Below are 22951 nucleotides of genomic sequence, written 5' to 3' on the forward strand. Positions count from 1 at the left end.
ACCCAAGCTCTTTTATTCTTCAAGATAAACTTGTCACTTGAATGTTATGTAGTTTCATGTAAAATGAACTGAGATATCTTCTAGTGTTTGTCACTGATGAAGCAGCTGTGTGCAGCGCTTAAACCCCTCCCCTGGTGAAGACCTCATTCAATGCAATTCTAATAACCTCCTTAAACCTTGCGACGCAATATTCTTTATAAATACACACGAATATTTAACTCCACAACACAAGGTTTGCGGTATCAATGCTTTTATTGATTATAGGAATGTTTCAGAGCAGGTATTGAGAAGAGATTAAAGCTTAGAAAAGATTTAAATGAAGTAAAAGAATTTTTGGTAAAGATAAGAGTGTACAAAGTAACTGGAGCAGCATTACTGCACAGTCTCACAGGCCTGAACAGGCACAAATATAGCCCATTTGGTGTGAACAGGATGCGTCGTTCCAAGAACGGTTAGCTGTAGGGTGGAAATATGAAAGCAGTTATTCTGATTATTATGGTGGGCTTACAATAAAAATAAAATGGAATGTTCAACTTAAAGCACATTGTGACGTCCAAATGAGCCATTTCATGTTATCGCATGATATGAAATTAGAGTATTGTAAATGATAATAGCAAGTATTCAAAAATCAGACAGCATTCTCACAGGTCCAGTTGATCTCCCCACAGTTCTCGATACCCAGATTGTTAGGTTCTCCAGAGCTCCAGTTGGTAAAGTTATACACAGATCCATCACTCCACAGCCACTGTCCTTCCTAAAGGGTGAAGACAGTGCTCTGTACTCAGACTTCAGTAAGTTCAGCGTTAAACCATCCTCATTAGAAACTTTGCGGTTACATGTTTAAAGCAGAAATTTCAGTTTAGACAAACAATTGTGTCTCTTTAGGACACACCATTTAACTTACTTCTTCACCATCATGACCACCAATCCAAGAACGTGTGGAGGAAGAAGGCAACAGACTCAGCAGGAAATCATTTTCCAGTTTATCATGCACAGATGCCAGATTTGCGTCGGCAAGACTTTGGCAGTTTCTCTAAAGAGACAGATTCTCATTGTCAATACAAAATGTGATCTTTTTTTGGCATAAAGCATAAGTGACTTTTTAAACAACTTTAGTCATTTGCAAACGGTCTGCTCTGATTGATTATTTACTCAGTCTTCTGTATTATTTATTTGCAGAAAATAAAGATCATATATCTTTATATAAGCGTCTTTGAATACTAATGTAATAACATTTAATCAATCATTTGATTCAGTGATGTAGTTAAAGACACCTAATATAATGACCACATCACCTTGTTGTAACTAACACATTACCTCTGCTGTGACCCAGGTAACCGACTGAGCGAAGAACTTGTAACACCGGTCTCCAAAATTTGACCATCTACGGGGGCATTCAACTGCACCAGAACATAAATGTTAGGGTTCTTGTAATATTCACAGCAAAGAATGCTTTAATTTTATTATTATTTTATGTGGCTTAGATTTGTTTGTGTGATTATGTGCTGAAAATGTATACTTTAGACCAGGGTTCATCAAGCTCGGTCCTGGAGGGCAACCGTCCTGCAGAGTTTAGCTCCAACCCTGATCAAACACACCTTCCTGTGATTTTCTAGTGATCCTGAATACCTTGATTAACTTGCTCAGGTGTGTTTGATCAGGGTTGGAGCTAAACTCTGCAGGACAGTGGCCCTCCAGGACCGAGTTTGAGGAACCCTGCTTTAGACACTTTAAACACCCCATTAATCATGTAAATATTTCCAAAATGCTTTTAAAATGGAATAGCAAGAGTTTTTGCAAATAAATGTCTCACCTTCTGCATTCCCCATTAAGAAGATAGTGAAAAGAAGCAGAAAACTTCTCAGCATTGCCATGATGAACCTGAAACGAATTAGCACTGCACTCATTTGTTACACACTGTTCTAAATGTATTTTAAAGACAAAAGACACTTTAGATTAGAAATGTTATTCAGTAGGTTTTTGTTCCAAAAAAAAAAAAAAAAAAACTCACCTTGGTTTGGTTGTTGCCTTTAGAATCTAAGAGGAAGATTTAGTGAAGTTCCAGAAACAGCCCTGCTTTTATACTTTATGTCAAGTGCGTATAGACCAATTTGCAGCCTACGTCACACTGACGTCACGCAGGTTCAACTGCGCATGTCGGTAAATCGTGTTTTTTTTATTTTATTTTTTTTATTAAACATTCACTTACAATATGCAAAGGTGAAGCCATAAACCAGAAAACATAGCCAGAGGTTCAGGGACGGAGAAACATTACATAATTTGAGTTTGGAGAAAAATAAATAAATAAAAATGAAAATAAATAAACAGATGAGGAAGCATCAATTAAACACAAGTCTTCCCACAAAATATAAAATAATAATAATGAAATGAGAAAAAAAAAAAAAACCCGAAAGAAGCAACAACATTATATTAATTACCAATACATTAATTAAACAAAAACGCCACAATTTGAGCATACATTCAGAGTTTTAGTAGCCTTTTTGTTGCAAGAGGTAGATATAGATTTAATATAGATCTTAACATCTTCTTGAAAGTGAGAAAAATTGGGGGTAACTTTAATAGTTTTACATTTGTGGATAAAATATTTAGCAAGAAAAATTATTAGGTTGCAAAGAAAAAAAATATTTTCATCTTGCTTCTCATAACTGAAAAACCCAAACAAAACATCCTTGAAATAGAGCTCAAAATCTTTATATATATTGTTTACAATGAACTGGCAAATATCTTGCCAAAGTTTTCTTGTATGACCACAATGCCAAAAAAGATGCAAGATAGTTTCTGGTTGTGAATCACAAAAAGTACAATCGGTAAATCGTGTTTCCCAAACGGGGTGCCGTCTGACTGACGAGAGCAGGGGTGCCGTATAAAAGTCCTTCAAATCATTTTTTTTTACCCCTCAAATTTTTCAAATAATTATCTCTTTGTAAACTTTGTTCAATGCATGCGAGTGCTGCCGTATGTTCGAATACGACCAGTCATTTTCGCTGTCATCACCCGGGTGACGTGCCAGAAGACGCGAATGAGAAGTCACGCGCGCTGTGAGAAAATGCACTCTATGCACTCATCCGAGAGCGCGCACATGTCTCACAGCGCGCAAATATTGAGTTCTCTTTCAAGTCTTGTTCTTCAACGGACAAACTCACACAAAAAGTATGTCAACAGGTCCATCTTGAGTATTCTAGCAGACATAGTCTGTATATGCCTTAAGTAAACTTTATACAGTCGAGAAAGACGACGCATATCCGAGCATTGTCAAGGACATCACTCACTGCTCTTGATTGAATATCTTTTGTAAGTTTAATAGGATTAATCTTTAATTTATACACTCAAATATGCAATGTTATTTTACATTTGATCAATTTCTGTACCTGAAAACTTATGTTAGACGTACCTGAAAGTTTATTTTATTAGTATCTTTGCTCAATAGTATTTATTTGTGCTGCTGCTTGTATTTAAATTATTTGTTCTTATTATTTTCTTTATTTTTATTTGACAGTGGTCATTTTTTCCCTGAACATAGCAAATACTGAACTGTACTGGAACCGTGAACTTAAAACCGTGATCAATCCGAACCGTAACGTATGTGAGGGGGTGCCACAAAATGGAGAACATTTTCAAAGGGTGCCATGACTGAAAAAAGGTTGGGAAACACTGCTTTAGGCTATACACAGGGCCGGCGCGTGCCTATAGGCGAACTAGGCAGCCAGCACAGTCAGGGCGGCAAGAAAAAAATACCCCCCCCCCCCCCCCCCCCCCCCCCAATTTAATTAATTTAATTATTATTTTTTTGGACATTCGTTTGAATTATTGGACTTCCATCATTAAGTTATCACTCCATTCATTATTCTAAATCTAAATTAACTTTCTAGTAGCCAGTAGCCTACTACGCCCACCCCACATTGAGCGCCAGACTCCCTGATGTACAATCCAAAAATATCATCAAAACGAAAAAAAAAAAAAGAAAAACAATCTGTACATGAATACAAAAGATGACTACTTTTACTGCTGGTTATGGCTAATGGTTTTATAGCCTAACGCGCTTCTGAAAGGTAGGCTTAATGTGTATGTGAGAGAAAGTGGCGGAGAAGTTGTGTCTCACCTTATTTTGTGCGTAAATGAAAAATGAAAGTTGACTGGACGAAGGCTACATTGAGCACATCTGAATCCATTTTTTGTAAATGTAATGTTACATCTGTTCCCGATTTATGCCGTCCTACAGCGGCTATTTTTGGCCAGAGACACAACGTTGCCATCAGACCTATTGCTGGGATGCCATATTGATATTAATAATAATAGCCTACGAATAGCTTTGCGCACACAGAGACTACCACTGATTTGCGTGTGTCATTCATTAAAAATGAACTAGAGACTTGTGCGTTCAGCACATTTGAATAAGAAACAATATGGAGTCCATAAAACACAAAAGCACAATAGGCATATCGCTTTTTATATTTCGTTGTGTTGTGCACTACTGGGCCACCGTATAAAACGCATGCAGATGATAATATTTCATGATGATGAAGAACTGCAATGTCACGGCATGTTCACGAGCTGTGAAGGCTTCACCTCTGGGGGTGGGGAAAAACAGCTCATTTGCATTTAAAGGAGACACACACAAAACAGCTCATTTTTTCTCAAACCCAAAAATTGGCATTTTCAAAATGGTATATTAAATGATCTGTTAGGAATTTTAATCTGAAACTTCACAGACACACTCTGGGGACACCTGAGACTTATATTACATCTTGAAAAAAGAGGCATAATACGTGCACTGTCTGAAACCAGGCCTCAATTTTTGATTTTTCATTGTATCCTCTGTTTAGTGATTAGCCTACATACATATGATATATATGAAATTTTGATGTAATATTTTAATGAAATATTTAACCTCACCTGACAAGAGAGTAAAATGTGAAATATAGGCCTTCTTCAGATGAAGGTGTGTTGGATGGGTGAAATTCCAGAGTATGGGACACCATACTTGGCTACACGTCACGTCACTTTTCACTTTATTGTTTCACAGAAGAACAAATAGTTGCAAGTTTTTTTTTATCGTAGGCCTGCTAGTAAAGTTATTTTTAAAATAATTATTTAATTAATTTTAATGTCATGTACAATTTCATAAACTATGTCCTGGATGACTAAGCATCTCCATAGCAATACATCCTGCAAGTCATTAATGACATATAAATCAGTCACACGCCCTTTAATCATTGTTACGTAATCATGTGTACAGAATGTGCGCGTGTCTGTTCATTCTGTGGCCGCGGGGTGGCGCCACTGAGAGCTCAAGGACCTGACAGTGTTTGGAAACTCCCTTAAAATTCTCACCTGGAGCCTCTTGAGGATTAAGCAGAGAGGAGTATTTGAAGCAAGAGGAGAGCACAGTCTGCATGGAACGTTCAAGACTGACTGCTCTCTGAAGAACAAGAGTTTCCTAAGAAAACTGGAATAATGTGGAAATGCCTCACCTGAACCGTCCAGAGCAGATTCACATGGACTGTCCGATGTAAAGGATTTTACAGCGCCGAACAAGGAAACTGAGGGATCCAGAAGTTACAGGTAACAGCCCTACCCAGTCTGCCAATGACATTAAATCTTGTGTAATGCGTATAACGCAAAGTCAGAACTAAAGTTAGAACTTTATTTACTCGTAGTTAGCGCCAGTGTTTATGTTGTGGGTTTAATAATTAAAGTTTGTGCTCCTGCTCCTTGATATATTGTAGTAGCATATTTTCGGATATTACTTTCAGTAGGCTAGTATGCGTCTTGCTCTCTCTTTCTTTCTTTTTTTCTTTCTTTTTTTGGTGTTGTTGTTGTTGTTCTCATTTACTAACCGCATATATTTAAGTCAGTGACGTTTTTGTTAGGATCTATTTAAAATTTACATAAATGCAATTCACACAGACAATGAATTGCAGATAATTTCTGAATTAAATCATATTTTTGTGGGACTGTTGAAATTCTTGAAAAATTAAATGTTGGCATAAGTAGTTTGGCATGATCTTTTAATTAAAAAAAAAAAAATGTATTTTAGAAAATAACCACTGAAACAGTTTTGATTTAAATCATGATACATATTTTAAAAACTTTTTTCCATAAAATCAATGTCAGTGTGATGCAACCAGTGTGCAGGAAGCCATTTGTTGTCATGTGACAACCATAAACAGGAAATGATATCACAGAGAGGACCCCTGTAGACCCTCATGACTGTCAATAGGTCAGTAAGGCTATATATAATATGACAAAAGGTTAAGGTTAGCTAAGGCAACCAAAAAAAAAGTATATCTATGAAATCTTAATGATATTCATGGTTACATTTCTTTCTTTCTTTCTTTCTTTCTTTCTTTCTTTCTTTCTTTCTTTCTTTCTTTCTTTCTTTCTTTCTTTCTTTCTTTCTTTCTTTCTTTCTTTCTTTCTTTCTTTCTTTCTTTCTTTCTTTCTTTCTTTCTTTCTTTCTTTCTTTCTTTCTTTCTATAATGAAATATAAAAACCTTTTGGAAAATAATGTTTAACACTTAACCTTGTAATCAAGGTGCCTGAAAAATATTACTTTTTACTTGTGGGTTACTCCACATGACATTTATTAGAATGATTAAATCATGATTTTTATTTAAAAACCAATCATGTTATAACTTTTTTTAAATGCTTGAAACCAACATAAATACAAATATTCCGGTCCTACAAACTTGATGCATTTTGATTTCCCATTTCCCCGCCTATTTTGTATCACCTCAGACATTCTTATCTGTCATACATGTGTTGCTCAAAGACCTTGAGCAGGTTTGTACATTAACCTGAAACAGATAGGAGACCTGCAGGGTTTGGAGGAGGTGGAGTGAGACAGAGGGACTCCTGCTCTAATGTTCTTAGCTAATGCGTTGTTGATCATGGGTGACTTCTGGGAGAGTGAGAGAGAAAGAAAGAAAGGTGATTGTAGGTATTGTTGATTTTTGGGTGTGTCGCTGTACCCGTCAGGCTGCCATGCTGGGGCTTGTTTCTGAAGAGATTCCAGATCAGTTGCGCAACTGTGTGCAGAAGCAGGAGGAGTGTATGTGTGTTCTCCACTGCCCAACTGTAGGAAATAAAGTTACTGACTGATTTAAAAGAGTGTCCCTTTAGTTTTATTCATGGCTGATTTGCTTTTGCATAATCCATCACTCACACTGTTTTGATGTGGATCAGTTCCACAGATCTGAACGTGGTGAGGTCAAAGCCAGTTGTCATGGTGATGAGTTGTGTATGCAATTTGTGAGGATGACTGCCAATGATACTTCACTGTGATGCACCAACATCACTGTGACAACAATATTTACATTATTATTTAATCCATCATGTCAGTTGTGTTTGGGCCATTGTGCTCTTTATTGACAATTTACTTAAAATGCAGATAAATGCATTAAAATGTGCTAAATGCATATTATAGATCTTATTGTGAACAATTCATCCATGCATTTGCTTCATTTAAAAAAACAACAACATTTTAACCTCATAATGTTTCATAACCGGATCCCCCAGTGAAAAAAAACAGACCACTCTCTGGTGACATGCAGTCATTATCCAATCATTTAATCTGTTTAAACTCCGCCCACATCTCAAAATCCAATCAACAACATAATAACTAGTCGCCGCCCTACTTTTTTCTCCATTTCGATAATCTGTCACTCTCTGGTATACGTCACAATAGGGCTGGGCGGTATGACGTTATATATCGTGGCGATGGTATGTAATGTCGTCTTGTAGATTTTGCTATATTGTGTGTATCGCAGTATGTAAATATACACATGTAGCACAGCACTATTGACATGCATGAACGAGACAATAGAGCGCAATAAACTGAAAGTAAAAAATAACTCGGAAAGCCGCATCTCTTAGCATGCGATCGCAAGTTCGGTTCTCTTTCACATATATTGCGCTTGAATGGTTGAATACACATGCAATTATGTCAAAATGCCCATATTCATGTAAACATGTCTCAAGTGAAAGTAAACAGTTGGGTGTAAGCCGGATGTATATCAGTATACTGGATCCATCAAGAGTGCAAAACAGACAAACTCAAACCCACAAAAACACAATTAGCTTTTGGAATGGCATGCGTTAATTTGTGTGTGTGTGTGTGTGTGTGTGTGTGTGTTTTTTGTTTTATTTTGGTCTGTTTTGCACTCTTGATGTTTTAGAGATTCACCCCTTCACTGTTGAGTCACTGTTTTTCTGCATTCTGGCTGATTTGTAGATTGTATGCACAAAAAAACGAATTTACCATTAATTTCCTCCTATGGGGGTCATTTTTGACCCGAAGGTCCTGAGTGTTACTTTTTTTTTTTTTTTACGACCACTTAAACTTTTCAAATCCTGTCCCCAATGTTTTGGGGTGTTCATATACCAAGTACCAATAAAGTCACCAAGTTTCGGACCATTCCGATGAAGCTACGATTTTGTACTTTTTTTTTTTTTTTATAAAACGCAAGATCCACTATAGTGGTAAAAATGTGCTATTGCGTGATAGAAAATGCTCAATGTGTCCACCGGATGGCACCGATCTCATTTAAAAAATTGCTTTCATGAGGCCTAGGTTTGACTCTAAAATGAAATACAGCTTTAATAAAAAAATGTTTTTAAAAATTATATATCATTTTTTTTAAATTATATTCAATGGGGAAAAAATGGGTCATAATTATTGCATAAATATGAATTATAAATAAAAAAAAAGTATCTAAAAACACCAAAAGAGAAAATATTATTGAACAAAAATATATTTCATTGATTTTACTCAAGTGTTTTTTTTTATCTTAATCCCGCCCTCCGGTCCTGAGTGTGACCCATAAATGAAGAACCCCAGAGGTTTAAAGCCTAATTCTGACTTAAAGCTGCTCTATGTAAAACATTTTTCAGTAAAATATCAAAACCACTAGGCCACTAGGCACTAGGCCAGTGTGAGGGAGTCGCCTGTTGATTGCGTTACCCTCGTTTTCCGGTTTTATTCTGCAGAAACGCTTCACTCTCACTGCAGTGTGCAACAAGTGTCATAGCAGCCGCCGAGCGAACGCACAAAGTAACGTCATAACATGATTTTCAACACACTCAGATGTATCTAATATGATAAACAGAGTTGCGTTACCTCATACTCATGACCGGAAAACCGGAAGTGGCGCTTGCGACTGCCATAATAAAAGTCCCGCCACTCTTCTCATTAACAATCACTCCAGCGGCCTTGCTCAGCTCCACAACACTCGGTCCTGCTCTGCTTCATACTACGGTAACGTTAATAAATCGCATCCATGAACATGATTTCTGCCCGAGTCCTATTGCGATTTCTTTTCCACCGGCTGTGAGGTGAAGACCATATGTCCCAAGCCTGACAAGCCAGATCCACAAGATGTTTGGTCTGGAAACTCACCATTGACAGGGCTCAATCTGAGGGGCGGGATAAACGGTTGTCTTTCAAATTCCCTCTGCACGCAATTGGGTAGCGCCATGAGCGCCACAACCAATCAGAGCGAAGAAGGTGAAGCCGAGCTAACGTTAGTCGATAGACTTTCGCAGAATCTGATCGGCAGAACACATCTTCTTTTCTTAAGAATGACTTCAGTGCCGTTCTTTGTTCTTTTCTCAAAGAAAAGCTTAACTCCAAGTCTTCCAGAGTCGCGGCCAAAGCCGATTCGAAAGGCCGCTGTTCGCCAGCTTCTTTGTTTACGAGTAGCACGCAGAACCTCCGTGACGTGCCGTCATTATGTTAAGCCCGCCCACCGACTCTACTAGGGCTGTAGCGATACACTAATCTTACGATACACAATATTCAGCCAACGATACGATTCGATACGATTCGATATAATTCTATACACTTACATCATTTTCTGAAAGATTTAAAGGGGACAGAGTGATTTTGGTGACATCTTGTGAGGGTTTCATTCACTTGGATTGAATTAACTGAACTAAAATCATCAATTACACTATGTCTCTGACTGGACAGAGAGTCTACAGCTTGCAAATGCTGGACAAAATGAATCAAAGATGTGTTGGGAAAATGAGTTCCATTTATTGAAAACAAACTGTAGCTTACAAGCCTTTGAAAAGTAATAAAGTGCAGTATTGCAATTAACAATGGAGTTTTAAAAATTGCAGCAAGTGGCCTGTTCTGAACAGTTTCTTTGACAGCTTTTTTTAGCTTGACACTGACACTTGGTTGTATTTCCAGAGTATTTCACGTTTGTGTCACACAGCTTGCAAACCAACCGCGATGCTTTGTCTAAGTCAAGGGTCTCCAACCTTTTTTCATTTGAGAGCTACTTAAAACTCTTAAATAATGCATCATAATCCTCATATTAACAACTATCCAAACTGTTTTACACCTGAAAGAGTATAGTAGTAGTCTGTACAATACCACTATTTTTTTTAAATGTTTTATTATACATGATGATAATCATAAGTAAATAATACATAAACATGTAAAGGCTGTATGCTGTTTAAAAGTAAACATTGTTTATAAATGAAAGATCAAGTGAAAAATAAGCAACATTAATAATTATAATTATTTATTTCATTATTATTATTATTAGTAGAGACGTATTATTATTACATAGAGACGTAGATAAATTTACTGTAGGCTACAATCTGTAGTCAATCTCTTCACGTTAAACCGAACTTTTATTTTGACGGGTTGCCGTGATTACCAGTGTCTGTGTTCATGATATGACACTGGGTGCGCGTCTCATCATCTCCCTAGTTCAGTCAGGGCACTGATCAGGGAGTCAGCCCATTGACTTATGTCCTGATCAGTGCCCTAACTACTGAACCAGGAGCTGATTGAGACGCGCCCAGTTTTCTCAAATGAAACTGTAAATTCTCATGAAGTGACAGTTTATGCGTTCGTGTCGGCAGAGACTACAAGAGCGATTGCGCGCGCGCTGCGCCCGTCATCCACACAGACACAGAACATGCAGGAGTAATATTTAAATAGTATTTTGCAGTTTATTATTTACAGACACTAGTATATATTCGGCTTCAGTCTGGAGCCCTGCGCTTAAATTAACACGGAAGCAACTGAACGCAGCTGCTATGGTGAGCTATTTTTAGAACAGACCCGCGGGCAACTCATGTTGTTGACCCCTGAGTCTAAGTCGTCGCTTTCCTTCTTCTTTTTAAACCCAAAGTGCTCCCACACATCTGCTTTTAAGCACGAAGGCGCTGGATTTATATTCGCTGCCATTTTTTTTTTTTATCTCCTCGCTCTGACTCCGTAAACAAGAAGAGGTAACGTTAGACGTCGGCGTCTGTGTAAAGTTAGTAGTACGGGTAAGTTGCTCTACAGCGATACTAGCGGCTGGCTGACCAAATCGCTCTTCCTGCAACGCAAATGGGGGTAAACAGGGATTTGAATGGGACTTATGTATCGATACTCGCGGCTTAAAAATCGATACTTTCTTGGGAGAAAAAAATATCGCTTTATATCGCAGAATCGATAAAATTGCCCAGCCTTAGACTCTACACACGCTGTGATTGGCCTGACCAGAGTTTGGTTTTTCCAGCTCTCAGGTCTACCGAGAGTTGCTAGACTACACTCGAGCCAAAATAAATGTTCTGCCGCTAGGGTGCGTCTAGATTTCTAGGCTAACATGTCCCGAGATTCTGCGCTCAAACGTGGCATCATCAAACTACGCCTTTGTTTTGAACAGGCGACCTCTAGTGGGAGGAAAAGTTACATAGTGCATCTTTAATCTAAGCCTTGTCTGTGAAACCGAGCTTTGATGAATACAATGCAAAATTATTAATGGCTGGTAAATTCACAGTTTACTAGTTCTCCAGCTGTTGTTAAAAAGTTATTTTAGTACCCTGACTGGAAGGAAGTTACAGTGAAAAAAGGAATAAATAATCATTTACCATTTCTGTGCTTATGAACTTTGCTCATCGTATGGTCCCTAGCAACTGTGAGTGGCATCCTGAATATGGATTAGTTTAGTAAAAATATGATGAATATTGAGATGCTGTAAATTCCTTCTTGGTCTAGCGTCTGTCATATATTCTCAGCTAGTTCCGGAAGATTCCATTTGAAGTTCTGTATACTTTATTGACAAGGACGTGTCTGATAAACGCTCTTCTGTGTAGTGTCTGCATGTCTGTACTTGCCAATGTAACTGTTGTGGTTTGTTTGTGTTTTAGACGCTGTCCCACATGAAGGTGATGGCGTTCCAGGGTAACTCTAAAGGTCTTGATAAGGCAGCCGAGCCTGTGTCGTTGCCTGTGATCACTGAACCTGACCTCATGAGCAGCCCTGATGTGCCCCTTGCAATCATGAAGAGAAAACTCGCAAAGACCAATGACATTGAGGCTGTTGTTGGTTACATGAAAGACATCCATGCACATCTACAGGTTTAAAGCACCATTATTTACTTATCATTTTCCATAGATAATTATTTATTTACATTTGTTTTAAGTGTTAAAAGTTGTACACTACTGTTCAAAAGTTTGGGGTCCGTAATTTTTTATTTCTTTTATTTAATTTTCTCTTTTATTTAACAAGGACACATTAATTTGTTAAAAAGTTATAGCAAATGCATTAACTGTATATTGTTGCAAAATATTTCGATTTCAAATAAATTCTGTTCTTTTGACTTTTTATTCATCTAAGAATTCTGAAAAAATGTATCATGGTTTCCACAAAAATATTAAGCAGCACAATTGTTTTCAGTAAGCATAATAATAATAATATTTAAAAAAGCACCAAATCAGCATATTAGAATGATTTCTGAAGGATCATGTGACACTGAAGACTACAGTAGCCTAATACCTGCTGAACATTCAGAATAAATTAGATTTAAAAATATTAAAATGGATATTTAAAATGTAAAATAATGTATAAGATTACACAATATGACTGTTTTTGGTGAACATGGAGGCTTCTTTCAAAAACATAAAAATCTTACAGACCCCAAACTTATGTCAGAGTCATAGATTTCAGTCAATATGATCATATTATAATGGTTTTGTGCTAATTTTTTTTTTGTGTGTGTGTAGGTGCGGGAGCTGCTTGGTAACACTATGCGTAAGATCGTGGAGCATGTGGTGCAGGAGAAGGATGAAGTGCAGGGTTATATGAATGGACGTGAAGATCTCACACAGTATGAATGTTACAAAACAGCCATCAAGCACTACAAGGAGCACTGCTTCAACTGGCACCAGCAGGAGGTACAAACGGGCTTTCTGCATCATTAGTTGTGGTGTGCTCACTGTTTGTGTGTGCGTGACATCTTTTCTCTCTTGTTTCAGTAAGAATATGCTCTGAGACACCTGTATGCTTTAGTAAACCTGTGTGAGGGAGGATACCAGGCTTGGAGGTAAAAACACGTTTCCTTTTTTCACACCTCTTATTGCTTTTCTCTAGACTCTGATGTCTAAACTTTGTAAACGATAAAGCTTGTGAAGTGTGTTTCCATAATTAAACAGCGCCCTCTGCCTGCGCTAGTGAGTTATGTAAAGATTACTTGTGGGATGTGAGAGCTCATTGGCTCAATATTATTTGTGATTTTAAATCTCATATCTCTCCATTCCCACAGAATCACAGCAGCCATGGATGACATTTGTTACTTCAGACAATAGAAATGTGAATTTGAGCCTCAGAGGACTTTTATTGGACGAACTACTCCTGCACATAAGAATCTGATTGTGGAAGAAATCTGTATCGACACACACAGCTTTGATTTGAATCTTTTTGAAAAGGTTTCTTTTTAATGAGGATTTGCACTTTTAAATTTTTTTTTTTATGGGATGTTTTACTGATCTTTATTTTTTTTTTAAAGAAAGAAATCTGCTTTAAGATAGTGCCCAGCGATTCCTGACAAACACTTTGGGCTGTTAACTTTTTATACATGTATCGTGTGTGTATGTTTTGTTTGTTTTTTCATCAGATGCCTCATCAATGAGAACAACAGATTTTTGGCAGGACAGATTTAGAATGACACAATGACGTTTGAAATTAAAGCATGTTTTTTGGGACCTCAGTTATGTTAAGTTTGGAAACCAAAGCATTTACAGGTCCATTTAGAGAATGAAGTCCAAATGCATTCAAACTATTTTAAACAAACACTAGCTTGACACATTTAGCGGCATATTGCACGAATATTTTGAATTTTTATTTTAAGCTGGTGTTCATCACCTTGTTGACTGAGCCATGAACATACCCAATTTCTCTCCAGTAGTGACTCAAAGGAGCTCTTATCTGACTAAATGTATATCTATCAAACGTAGCTACCTGAAGTCTGTGGTCATACTTAAGAAGTGTCTTAAATAACTGAGATCACTGCTCAAAAACAGCTGCACTTTGAGCAGTTAATGAGCAGGTGTGTTTAGTGCAATGGTGGATGTGTCAGGCTGTGCTATTATATCAAGTGCCCTCTGTTTAGAGCAAACTGAAGCCTCAAACCACTGAACTAAGGAGAGGTGTAATTTAAGATTGAGCTCTGTAGGAAAAGTGAGTTCACACTGACAACATGGGCTAAACAATACACTGAACTACTATCAGCCCTCTTTTCAATGTATCATCTGTTAAGCAGTGAGTTATTGATTATAATAATAAACCTGAATTGATTGGAATTTGTCTTTTCATTTTCTTTCAGTCCAAGTTATAGCTTTATTCTGTTGACAACTGAATAGATGTTACTAGAGGGACATTTTTTTATTTGATTTCATTGATTCTTGTATCATATACCGCATAGCAACAAAAATAAAATCAAATAAATACATTATACACCGATCAGGCACAACATTATGACCGTTGAAGTGAATCACACTTATCTCTTCATCACGGCACCTGTTAGTTGGTGGGATATATTAGGCAGTAAGTGAAAATTTTGTCCTCAAAGTTGATGTGTTAGAAGCAGGAAAAATGGGCAAGTGTAAGGATTTGAGCAAGTTTGACAAGGGCCAAATTGTGATGGCTAGACGACTGGGTCAGAGCATCTCCAAAACTGCAGCTCTTGTGGGGTATTCCCGGTCCTCATCTTTTTGCTGTAGAGCTGTGATCTGTTTAGATTGGAGTTTCATGAGCTACAATATAATTTACTGGTAAAATAAACAATATGTTTGCAGTTCTTCCGCTTTTTATCTAAAAACCTACCAATTTGACTGAAGGCTGCAAGTTTCTTATGTAGCCTAATACACTCACCCCCAGTTTCCCCAGACAAGGCTTAACCCTAGGCCCAGACTAAAATGCATGATTTAACTGAACTGAGATATCTTAAAATATGTCGGTGCCATTGTTTTGTCTCAAGATGCACACCATTAGTATTTTTTTCGAAGGCATGTTTATAAAAGCTACCTAAATGCCCTAATTGAACTAAGGCCTAATCCTGGCTTAAAGGGGACCTATTATGCGAAATTCACTTTTACATGGTGTACATGGTTTGAACATAAATGTGTGTTTGGCAGTGTGTGTACACAACCACCCTATATTGGTAAAAATCCACCCTCTCCTTTTCTTAATCCCCATAAATCAGTGTCTCGCTCAGAACAAGCCATTTGCAGATTCCTGGCAAAGTGACGTCACATTTCACAGGCCCCGCCCACGAGTGTTGATGGACACTGCCTTATTAGCAAAGACCCCGTCCTCAAAGAGCTGTACAAAGTCCGCCATGTTTATCTCCTCTCCAGAGCATTTAACAGCAGCATTCAAGTAAGAAATGTGTTCTTAATAAAGCTACCAACATTCGTTCAGTCAAGAGCAGTGAGGGATTTTCTGTTTATCTTTTGTTGTTTGATTCATATTAACAGCAGATATAGCAGTAGCAGTCACTTTAGTACACAGATCTAATATACACACGGGATTTCTGTGCTGCATACGTGCACAGACGATGGGCGTCGGAACAATCAATGATATAGACCAATTTACAGCCTACGTCACACTGACGTCACGCAGGTTCAACTGCGCATGTCGGTTGCAAAAGACGATCTGGAAAGTGTTATAATGTATGAAACATTAGTGCTTTAGGCTATAGGCCTACATAAAACAAAGCTTTTGGATCGAATCAAGTAATGTAAAGAAACTTCGTTCCTGCCTTTTGAGCTCGTCGCTAGATTCTTGGATGGAGTAGCGCAAACAGGCCTTGCAAAAACCTCTTCATCGGCACAATATTGGTTTCAATATTAATATTTTTATCCAGATCAGCCGATTCCATGCAGCTCTCTTCCACGAGGTGTCCAGCTAATATAACGCTTTCTTGAAGGGACTGATTCTTCCGTTTTTTGCCCATTATATCAAGTCAAAAGTTAAGAATTGCCTAAAATTATCAAGAGAAAAAAAACCTAATAATCACAATCTGAACTTTACATACTCAAAACTCAGCTTGTTAGCTTTAACTCCTCAAACTACTTGGACGCTTAAAAAACATGACCTTTCACTCCACTGCAGTCATCCAAGCTCTCCTCTGCTTAGCCATTTGAACTGTGTCAACCCAGAGTATGTTCGCGGTTAATTCTCAACTGAGACAAGTCACCATGGAAACGGACACTAAGAAAAAAGCACACCATACTTCTTTAATGGCTATTTACATATCGCCACCAAATTAGTGGTTGTGAAATTAAAGTAATGTTTAATCACTGTGAATAAGAACTATATTATTGGTTTAATACCAATTATATAATAAAAAGATTGATTAAACTAAATAACAGTCTGTGCTCGCAGGGATAACAGCTGTAAAGGTTTATTTTTTTGTTTAGTCATTTTGGAACCGAAAGTTGATGTTATCTGCTAACTTACCCTTAAACATACCAGGTATGTCACACAACCTGCTATCTGGAATACCCCCAAACCTGGGACTTGATGCTCTCCTGTGCCTTACCTCCTGCTCCCGGATTACTGCTTGATCAGGTAGCCTAATCATATTTCTGAATCACTATTAAATTTGAGGAATGTAACTGATCTCCATTCATATTAGCCTGTTCCCACTAAATCAAGTCAACTTTATTTATATAGCGCTTTTAACAATGCAGATTGTTTCAAAGCAGCTTTAGAGTGTTAAACAGGAAAATAATGCAGCATAATTTTATTCAGCCGTCTAGCCATTCTGGAAAAAACGGTGATGTCATAATTTAAATGAACTGATCATACAGTGACAATGTGGGCTTTAGATCAGTAATTTAGTTTATATGGTTAATTTAGTTTAATAATTAGATTTCAATATTTAGTTGAAAAATGTTGTCCCCAACTGAGCACACCAAGCCAGAGGCAAGGAAACCAAAACCCCATCAGGTGACCTAATGGAGAAAAATAAACCTTTGGTGAAACCAGGCTCAGTCGGGGTGCCAGTTCTCCTCTGGCCAATTAACAAACAGCATATGATTATTATTCTGGAAACTTTACAGGTCATAATAGATCGGAATAGTCGAAGGATCGGAGGCAACATGCCAGAGACGGGTTTATTGAGGATGACATATCAATTTAAGTATTATTAAATTGTAATAGTCGAACAATCGGAGTCATCACGATCACAAACTACATCTTGTATTTATGAGTGCCATTTTGTGAGAGATTAAGGTCTAAGTGAATATGCAGCTTTAAATAAATGTCATTGAATAAAAAACCCAAGCTCTTTTATTCTTCAAGATAAACTTGTCACTTGAATGTTATGTAGTTTCATGTAAAATGAACTGAGATATCTTCTAGTGTTTGTCACTGATGAAGCAGCTGTGTGCAGCGCTTAAACCCCTCCCCTGGTGAAGACCTCATTCAATGCAATTCTAATAACCTCCTTAAACCTTGCGACGCAATATTCTTTATAAATACACACGAATATTTAACTCCACAACACAAGGTTTGCGGTATCAATGCTTTTATTGATTATAGGAATGTTTCAGAGCAGGTATTGAGAAGAGATTAAAGCTTAGAAAAGATTTAAATGAAGTAAAAGAATTTTTGGTAAAGATAAGAGTGTACAAAGTAACTGGAGCAGCATTACTGCACAGTCTCACAGGCCTGAACAGGCACAAATATAGCCCATTTGGTGTGAACAGGATGCGTCGTTCCAAGAACGGTTAGCTGTAGGGTGGAAATATGAAAGCAGTTATTCTGATTATTATGGTGGGCTTACAATAAAAATAAAATGGAATGTTCAACTTAAAGCACATTGTGACGTCCAAATGAGCCATTTCATGTTATCGCATGATATGAAATTAGAGTATTGTAAATGATAATAGCAAGTATTCAAAAATCAGACAGCATTCTCACAGGTCCAGTTGATCTCCCCACAGTTCTCGATACCCAGATTGTTAGGTTCTCCAGAGCTCCAGTTGGTAAAGTTATACACAGATCCATCACTCCACAGCCACTGTCCTTCCTAAAGGGTGAAGACAGTGCTCTGTACTCAGACTTCAGTAAGTTCAGCGTTAAACCATCCTCATTAGAAACTTTGCGGTTACATGTTTAAAGCAGAAATTTCAGTTTAGACAAACAATTGTGTCTCTTTAGGACACACCATTTAACTTACTTCTTCACCATCATGACCACCAATCCAAGAACGTGTGGAGGAAGAAGGCAACAGACTCAGCAGGAAATCATTTTCCAGTTTATCATGCACAGATGCCAGATTTGCGTCGGCAAGACTTTGGCAGTTTCTCTAAAGAGACAGATTCTCATTGTCAATACAAAATGTGATCTTTTTTTGGCATAAAGCATAAGTGACTTTTTAAACAACTTTAGTCATTTGCAAACGGTCTGCTCTGATTGATTATTTACTCAGTCTTCTGTATTATTTATTTGCAGAAAATAAAGATCATATATCTTTATATAAGCGTCTTTGAATACTAATGTAATAACATTTAATCAATCATTTGATTCAGTGATGTAGTTAAAGACACCTAATATAATGACCACATCACCTTGTTGTAACTAACACATTACCTCTGCTGTGACCCAGGTAACCGACTGAGCGAAGAACTTGTAACACCGGTCTCCAAAATTTGACCATCTACGGGGGCATTCAACTGCACCAGAACATAAATGTTAGGGTTCTTGTAATATTCACAGCAAAGAATGCTTTAATTTTATTATTATTTTATGTGGCTTAGATTTGTTTGTGTGATTATGTGCTGAAAATGTATACTTTAGACCAGGGTTCATCAAGCTCGGTCCTGGAGGGCAACCGTCCTGCAGAGTTTAGCTCCAACCCTGATCAAACACACCTTCCTGTGATTTTCTAGTGATCCTGAATACCTTGATTAACTTGCTCAGGTGTGTTTGATCAGGGTTGGAGCTAAACTCTGCAGGACAGTGGCCCTCCAGGACCGAGTTTGAGGAACCCTGCTTTAGACACTTTAAACACCCCATTAATCATGTAAATATTTCCAAAATGCTTTTAAAATGGAATAGCAAGAGTTTTTGCAAATAAATGTCTCACCTTCTGCATTCCCCATTAAGAAGATAGTGAAAAGAAGCAGAAAACTTCTCAGCATTGCCATGATGAACCTGAAACGAATTAGCACTGCACTCATTTGTTACACACTGTTCTAAATGTATTTTAAAGACAAAAGACACTTTAGATTAGAAATGTTATTCAGTAGGTTTTTGTTCCAAAAAAAAAAAAAAAAAAACTCACCTTGGTTTGGTTGTTGCCTTTAGAATCTAAGAGGAAGATTTAGTGAAGTTCCAGAAACAGCCCTGCTTTTATACTTTATGTCAAGTGCGTATAGACCAATTTGCAGCCTACGTCACACTGACGTCACGCAGGTTCAACTGCGCATGTCGGTAAATCGTGTTTTTTTTATTTTATTTTTTTTATTAAACATTCACTTACAATATGCAAAGGTGAAGCCATAAACCAGAAAACATAGCCAGAGGTTCAGGGACGGAGAAACATTACATAATTTGAGTTTGGAGAAAAATAAATAAATAAAAATGAAAATAAATAAACAGATGAGGAAGCATCAATTAAACACAAGTCTTCCCACAAAATATAAAATAATAATAATGAAATGAGAAAAAAAAAAAAAACCCGAAAGAAGCAACAACATTATATTAATTACCAATACATTAATTAAACAAAAACGCCACAATTTGAGCATACATTCAGAGTTTTAGTAGCCTTTTTGTTGCAAGAGGTAGATATAGATTTAATATAGATCTTAACATCTTCTTGAAAGTGAGAAAAATTGGGGGTAACTTTAATAGTTTTACATTTGTGGATAAAATATTTAGCAAGAAAAATTATTAGGTTGCAAAGAAAAAAAATATTTTCATCTTGCTTCTCATAACTGAAAAACCCAAACAAAACATCCTTGAAATAGAGCTCAAAATCTTTATATATATTGTTTACAATGAACTGGCAAATATCTTGCCAAAGTTTTCTTGTATGACCACAATGCCAAAAAAGATGCAAGATAGTTTCTGGTTGTGAATCACAAAAAGTACAATCGGTAAATCGTGTTTCCCAAACGGGGTGCCGTCTGACTGACGAGAGCAGGGGTGCCGTATAAAAGTCCTTCAAATCATTTTTTTTTACCCCTCAAATTTTTCAAATAATTATCTCTTTGTAAACTTTGTTCAATGCATGCGAGTGCTGCCGTATGTTCGAATACGACCAGTCATTTTCGCTGTCATCACCCGGGTGACGTGCCAGAAGACGCGAATGAGAAGTCACGCGCGCTGTGAGAAAATGCACTCTATGCACTCATCCGAGAGCGCGCACATGTCTCACAGCGCGCAAATATTGAGTTCTCTTTCAAGTCTTGTTCTTCAACGGACAAACTCACACAAAAAGTATGTCAACAGGTCCATCTTGAGTATTCTAGCAGACATAGTCTGTATATGCCTTAAGTAAACTTTATACAGTCGAGAAAGACGACGCATATCCGAGCATTGTCAAGGACATCACTCACTGCTCTTGATTGAATATCTTTTGTAAGTTTAATAGGATTAATCTTTAATTTATACACTCAAATATGCAATGTTATTTTACATTTGATCAATTTCTGTACCTGAAAACTTATGTTAGACGTACCTGAAAGTTTATTTTATTAGTATCTTTGCTCAATAGTATTTATTTGTGCTGCTGCTTGTATTTAAATTATTTGTTCTTATTATTTTCTTTATTTTTATTTGACAGTGGTCATTTTTTCCCTGAACATAGCAAATACTGAACTGTACTGGAACCGTGAACTTAAAACCGTGATCAATCCGAACCGTAACGTATGCGAGGGGGTGCCACAAAATGGAGAACATTTTCAAAGGGTGCCATGACTGAAAAAAGGTTGGGAAACACTGCTTTAGGCTATACACAGGGCCGGCGCGTGCCTATAGGCGAACTAGGCAGCCAGCACAGTCAGGGCGGCAAGAAAAAAATACCCCCCCCCCCCCCCCCCCCCCCAATTTAATTAATTTAATTATTATTTTTTTGGACATTCGTTTGAATTATTGGACTTCCATCATTAAGTTATCACTCCATTCATTATTCTAAATCTAAATTAACTTTCTAGTAGCCAGTAGCCTACTACGCCCACCCCACATTGAGCGCCAGACTCCCTGATGTACAATCCAAAAATATCATCAAAACGAAAAAAAAAAAAAGAAAAACAATCTGTACATGAATACAAAAGATGACTACTTTTACTGCTGGTTATGGCTAATGGTTTTATAGCCTAATGCGCTTCTGAAAGGTAGGCTTAATGTGTATGTGAGAGAAAGTGGCGGAGAAGTTGTGTCTCACCTTATTTTGTGCGTAAATGAAAAATGAAAGTTGACTGGACGAAGGCTACATTGAGCACATCTGAATCCATTTTTTGTAAATGTAATGTTACATCTGTTCCCGATTTATGCCGTCCTACAGCGGCTATTTTTGGCCAGAGACACAACGTTGCCATCAGACCTATTGCTGGGATGCCATATTGATATTAATAATAATAGCCTACGAATAGCTTTGCGCACACAGAGACTACCACTGATTTGCGTGTGTCATTCATTAAAAATGAACTAGAGACTTGTGCGTTCAGCACATTTGAATAAGAAACAATATGGAGTCCATAAAACACAAAAGCACAATAGGCATATCGCTTTTTATATTTCGTTGTGTTGTGCACTACTGGGCCACCGTATAAAACGCATGCAGATGATAATATTTCATGATGATGAAGAACTGCAATGTCACGGCATGTTCACGAGCTGTGAAGGCTTCACCTCTGGGGGTGGGGAAAAACAGCTCATTTGCATTTAAAGGAGACACACACAAAACAGCTCATTTTTTCTCAAACCCAAAAATTGGCATTTTCAAAATGGTATATTAAATGATCTGTTAGGAATTTTAATCTGAAACTTCACAGACACACTCTGGGGACACCTGAGACTTATATTACATCTTGAAAAAAGAGGCATAATACGTGCACTGTCTGAAACCAGGCCTCAATTTTTGATTTTTCATTGTATCCTCTGTTTAGTGATTAGCCTACATACATATGATATATATGAAATTTTGATGTAATATTTTAATGAAATATTTAACCTCACCTGACAAGAGAGTAAAATGTGAAATATAGGCCTTCTTCAGATGAAGGTGTGTTGGATGGGTGAAATTCCAGAGTATGGGACACCATACTTGGCTACACGTCACGTCACTTTTCACTTTATTGTTTCACAGAAGAACAAATAGTTGCAAGTTTCCCAGTATGGAACATAAATATGAGAAATGCATGTAGGAGCTGGATATGCCCATCCAAAACCAGAAAAAGTGATGATTCAAGAATGAACAAGGTCAAATTCAGCCTCTAAACTTGTCTCACCAAAAAGCAGCACGTCTCATAAGCCAGGAAACTTGACTCACAGCGGTTTCTACAAGATCACAATGTTCATCATGGTGGGATTGTGTTTGTACATGCAACTCCATAATCATGACCGTGATTGTGGCGGGAATGACGACATGCTCTTTGATATATGATGTTGTGGTAATGCCAACAGCAG

General features: G+C 37.4%; 3 protein-coding genes across 4 annotated transcripts; 1 reads left to right on the forward strand and 2 right to left on the reverse strand.

Annotated features, from left to right (window-relative positions):
- Positions 1-236: 236 nt before the first annotated feature.
- On the reverse strand, positions 237-1875 carry LOC307141670 (ladderlectin-like). Its single transcript, XM_079842048.1, has 5 exons — positions 1814-1875; positions 1318-1400; positions 905-1033; positions 646-754; positions 237-456 (listed from the first exon to the last, which is right to left on the reverse strand). Exons 1-5 carry the CDS (start codon positions 1872-1874, stop codon positions 386-388), a joined length of 453 nt encoding a protein of 150 aa, XP_079698174.1. The 5' UTR covers position 1875; the 3' UTR covers positions 237-385.
- Positions 1876-5330: 3455 nt separating this feature from the next.
- On the forward strand, positions 5331-14605 carry LOC307141671 (legumain-like). 2 transcript variants are annotated; one of them, XM_079842049.1, is made up of 5 exons: positions 5331-5583; positions 12178-12387; positions 13033-13203; positions 13285-13352; positions 13572-14605. In XM_079842049.1, the coding sequence occupies exons 2-4, from the start codon at positions 12190-12192 to the stop codon at positions 13285-13287; spliced, it is 372 nt and encodes a 123-aa protein (XP_079698175.1). In that variant the 5' UTR covers positions 5331-5583; positions 12178-12189; the 3' UTR covers positions 13288-13352; positions 13572-14605. The 2 variants fall into 2 exon arrangements, with proteins under 2 accessions (XP_079698175.1, XP_079698176.1); XM_079842050.1 differs by lacking the exon at positions 5331-5583 and adding an exon at positions 6136-6241.
- A 3221-nt stretch (positions 14606-17826) lies between these two features.
- On the reverse strand, positions 17827-19465 carry LOC307142084 (ladderlectin-like). The gene is made up of 5 exons (XM_079842611.1): positions 19404-19465; positions 18908-18990; positions 18495-18623; positions 18236-18344; positions 17827-18046 (listed from the first exon to the last, which is right to left on the reverse strand). The coding sequence occupies exons 1-5, from the start codon at positions 19462-19464 to the stop codon at positions 17976-17978; spliced, it is 453 nt and encodes a 150-aa protein (XP_079698737.1). The 5' UTR covers position 19465; the 3' UTR covers positions 17827-17975.
- Positions 19466-22951: the final 3486 nt, after the last annotated feature.

The sequence above is a fragment of the Gobio gobio genome, assembly GCF_949357685.1.
Source record: "Gobio gobio genome assembly, chromosome: 18".
NCBI classification, from domain to species: Eukaryota; Metazoa; Chordata; class Actinopteri; order Cypriniformes; family Gobionidae; genus Gobio; species Gobio gobio.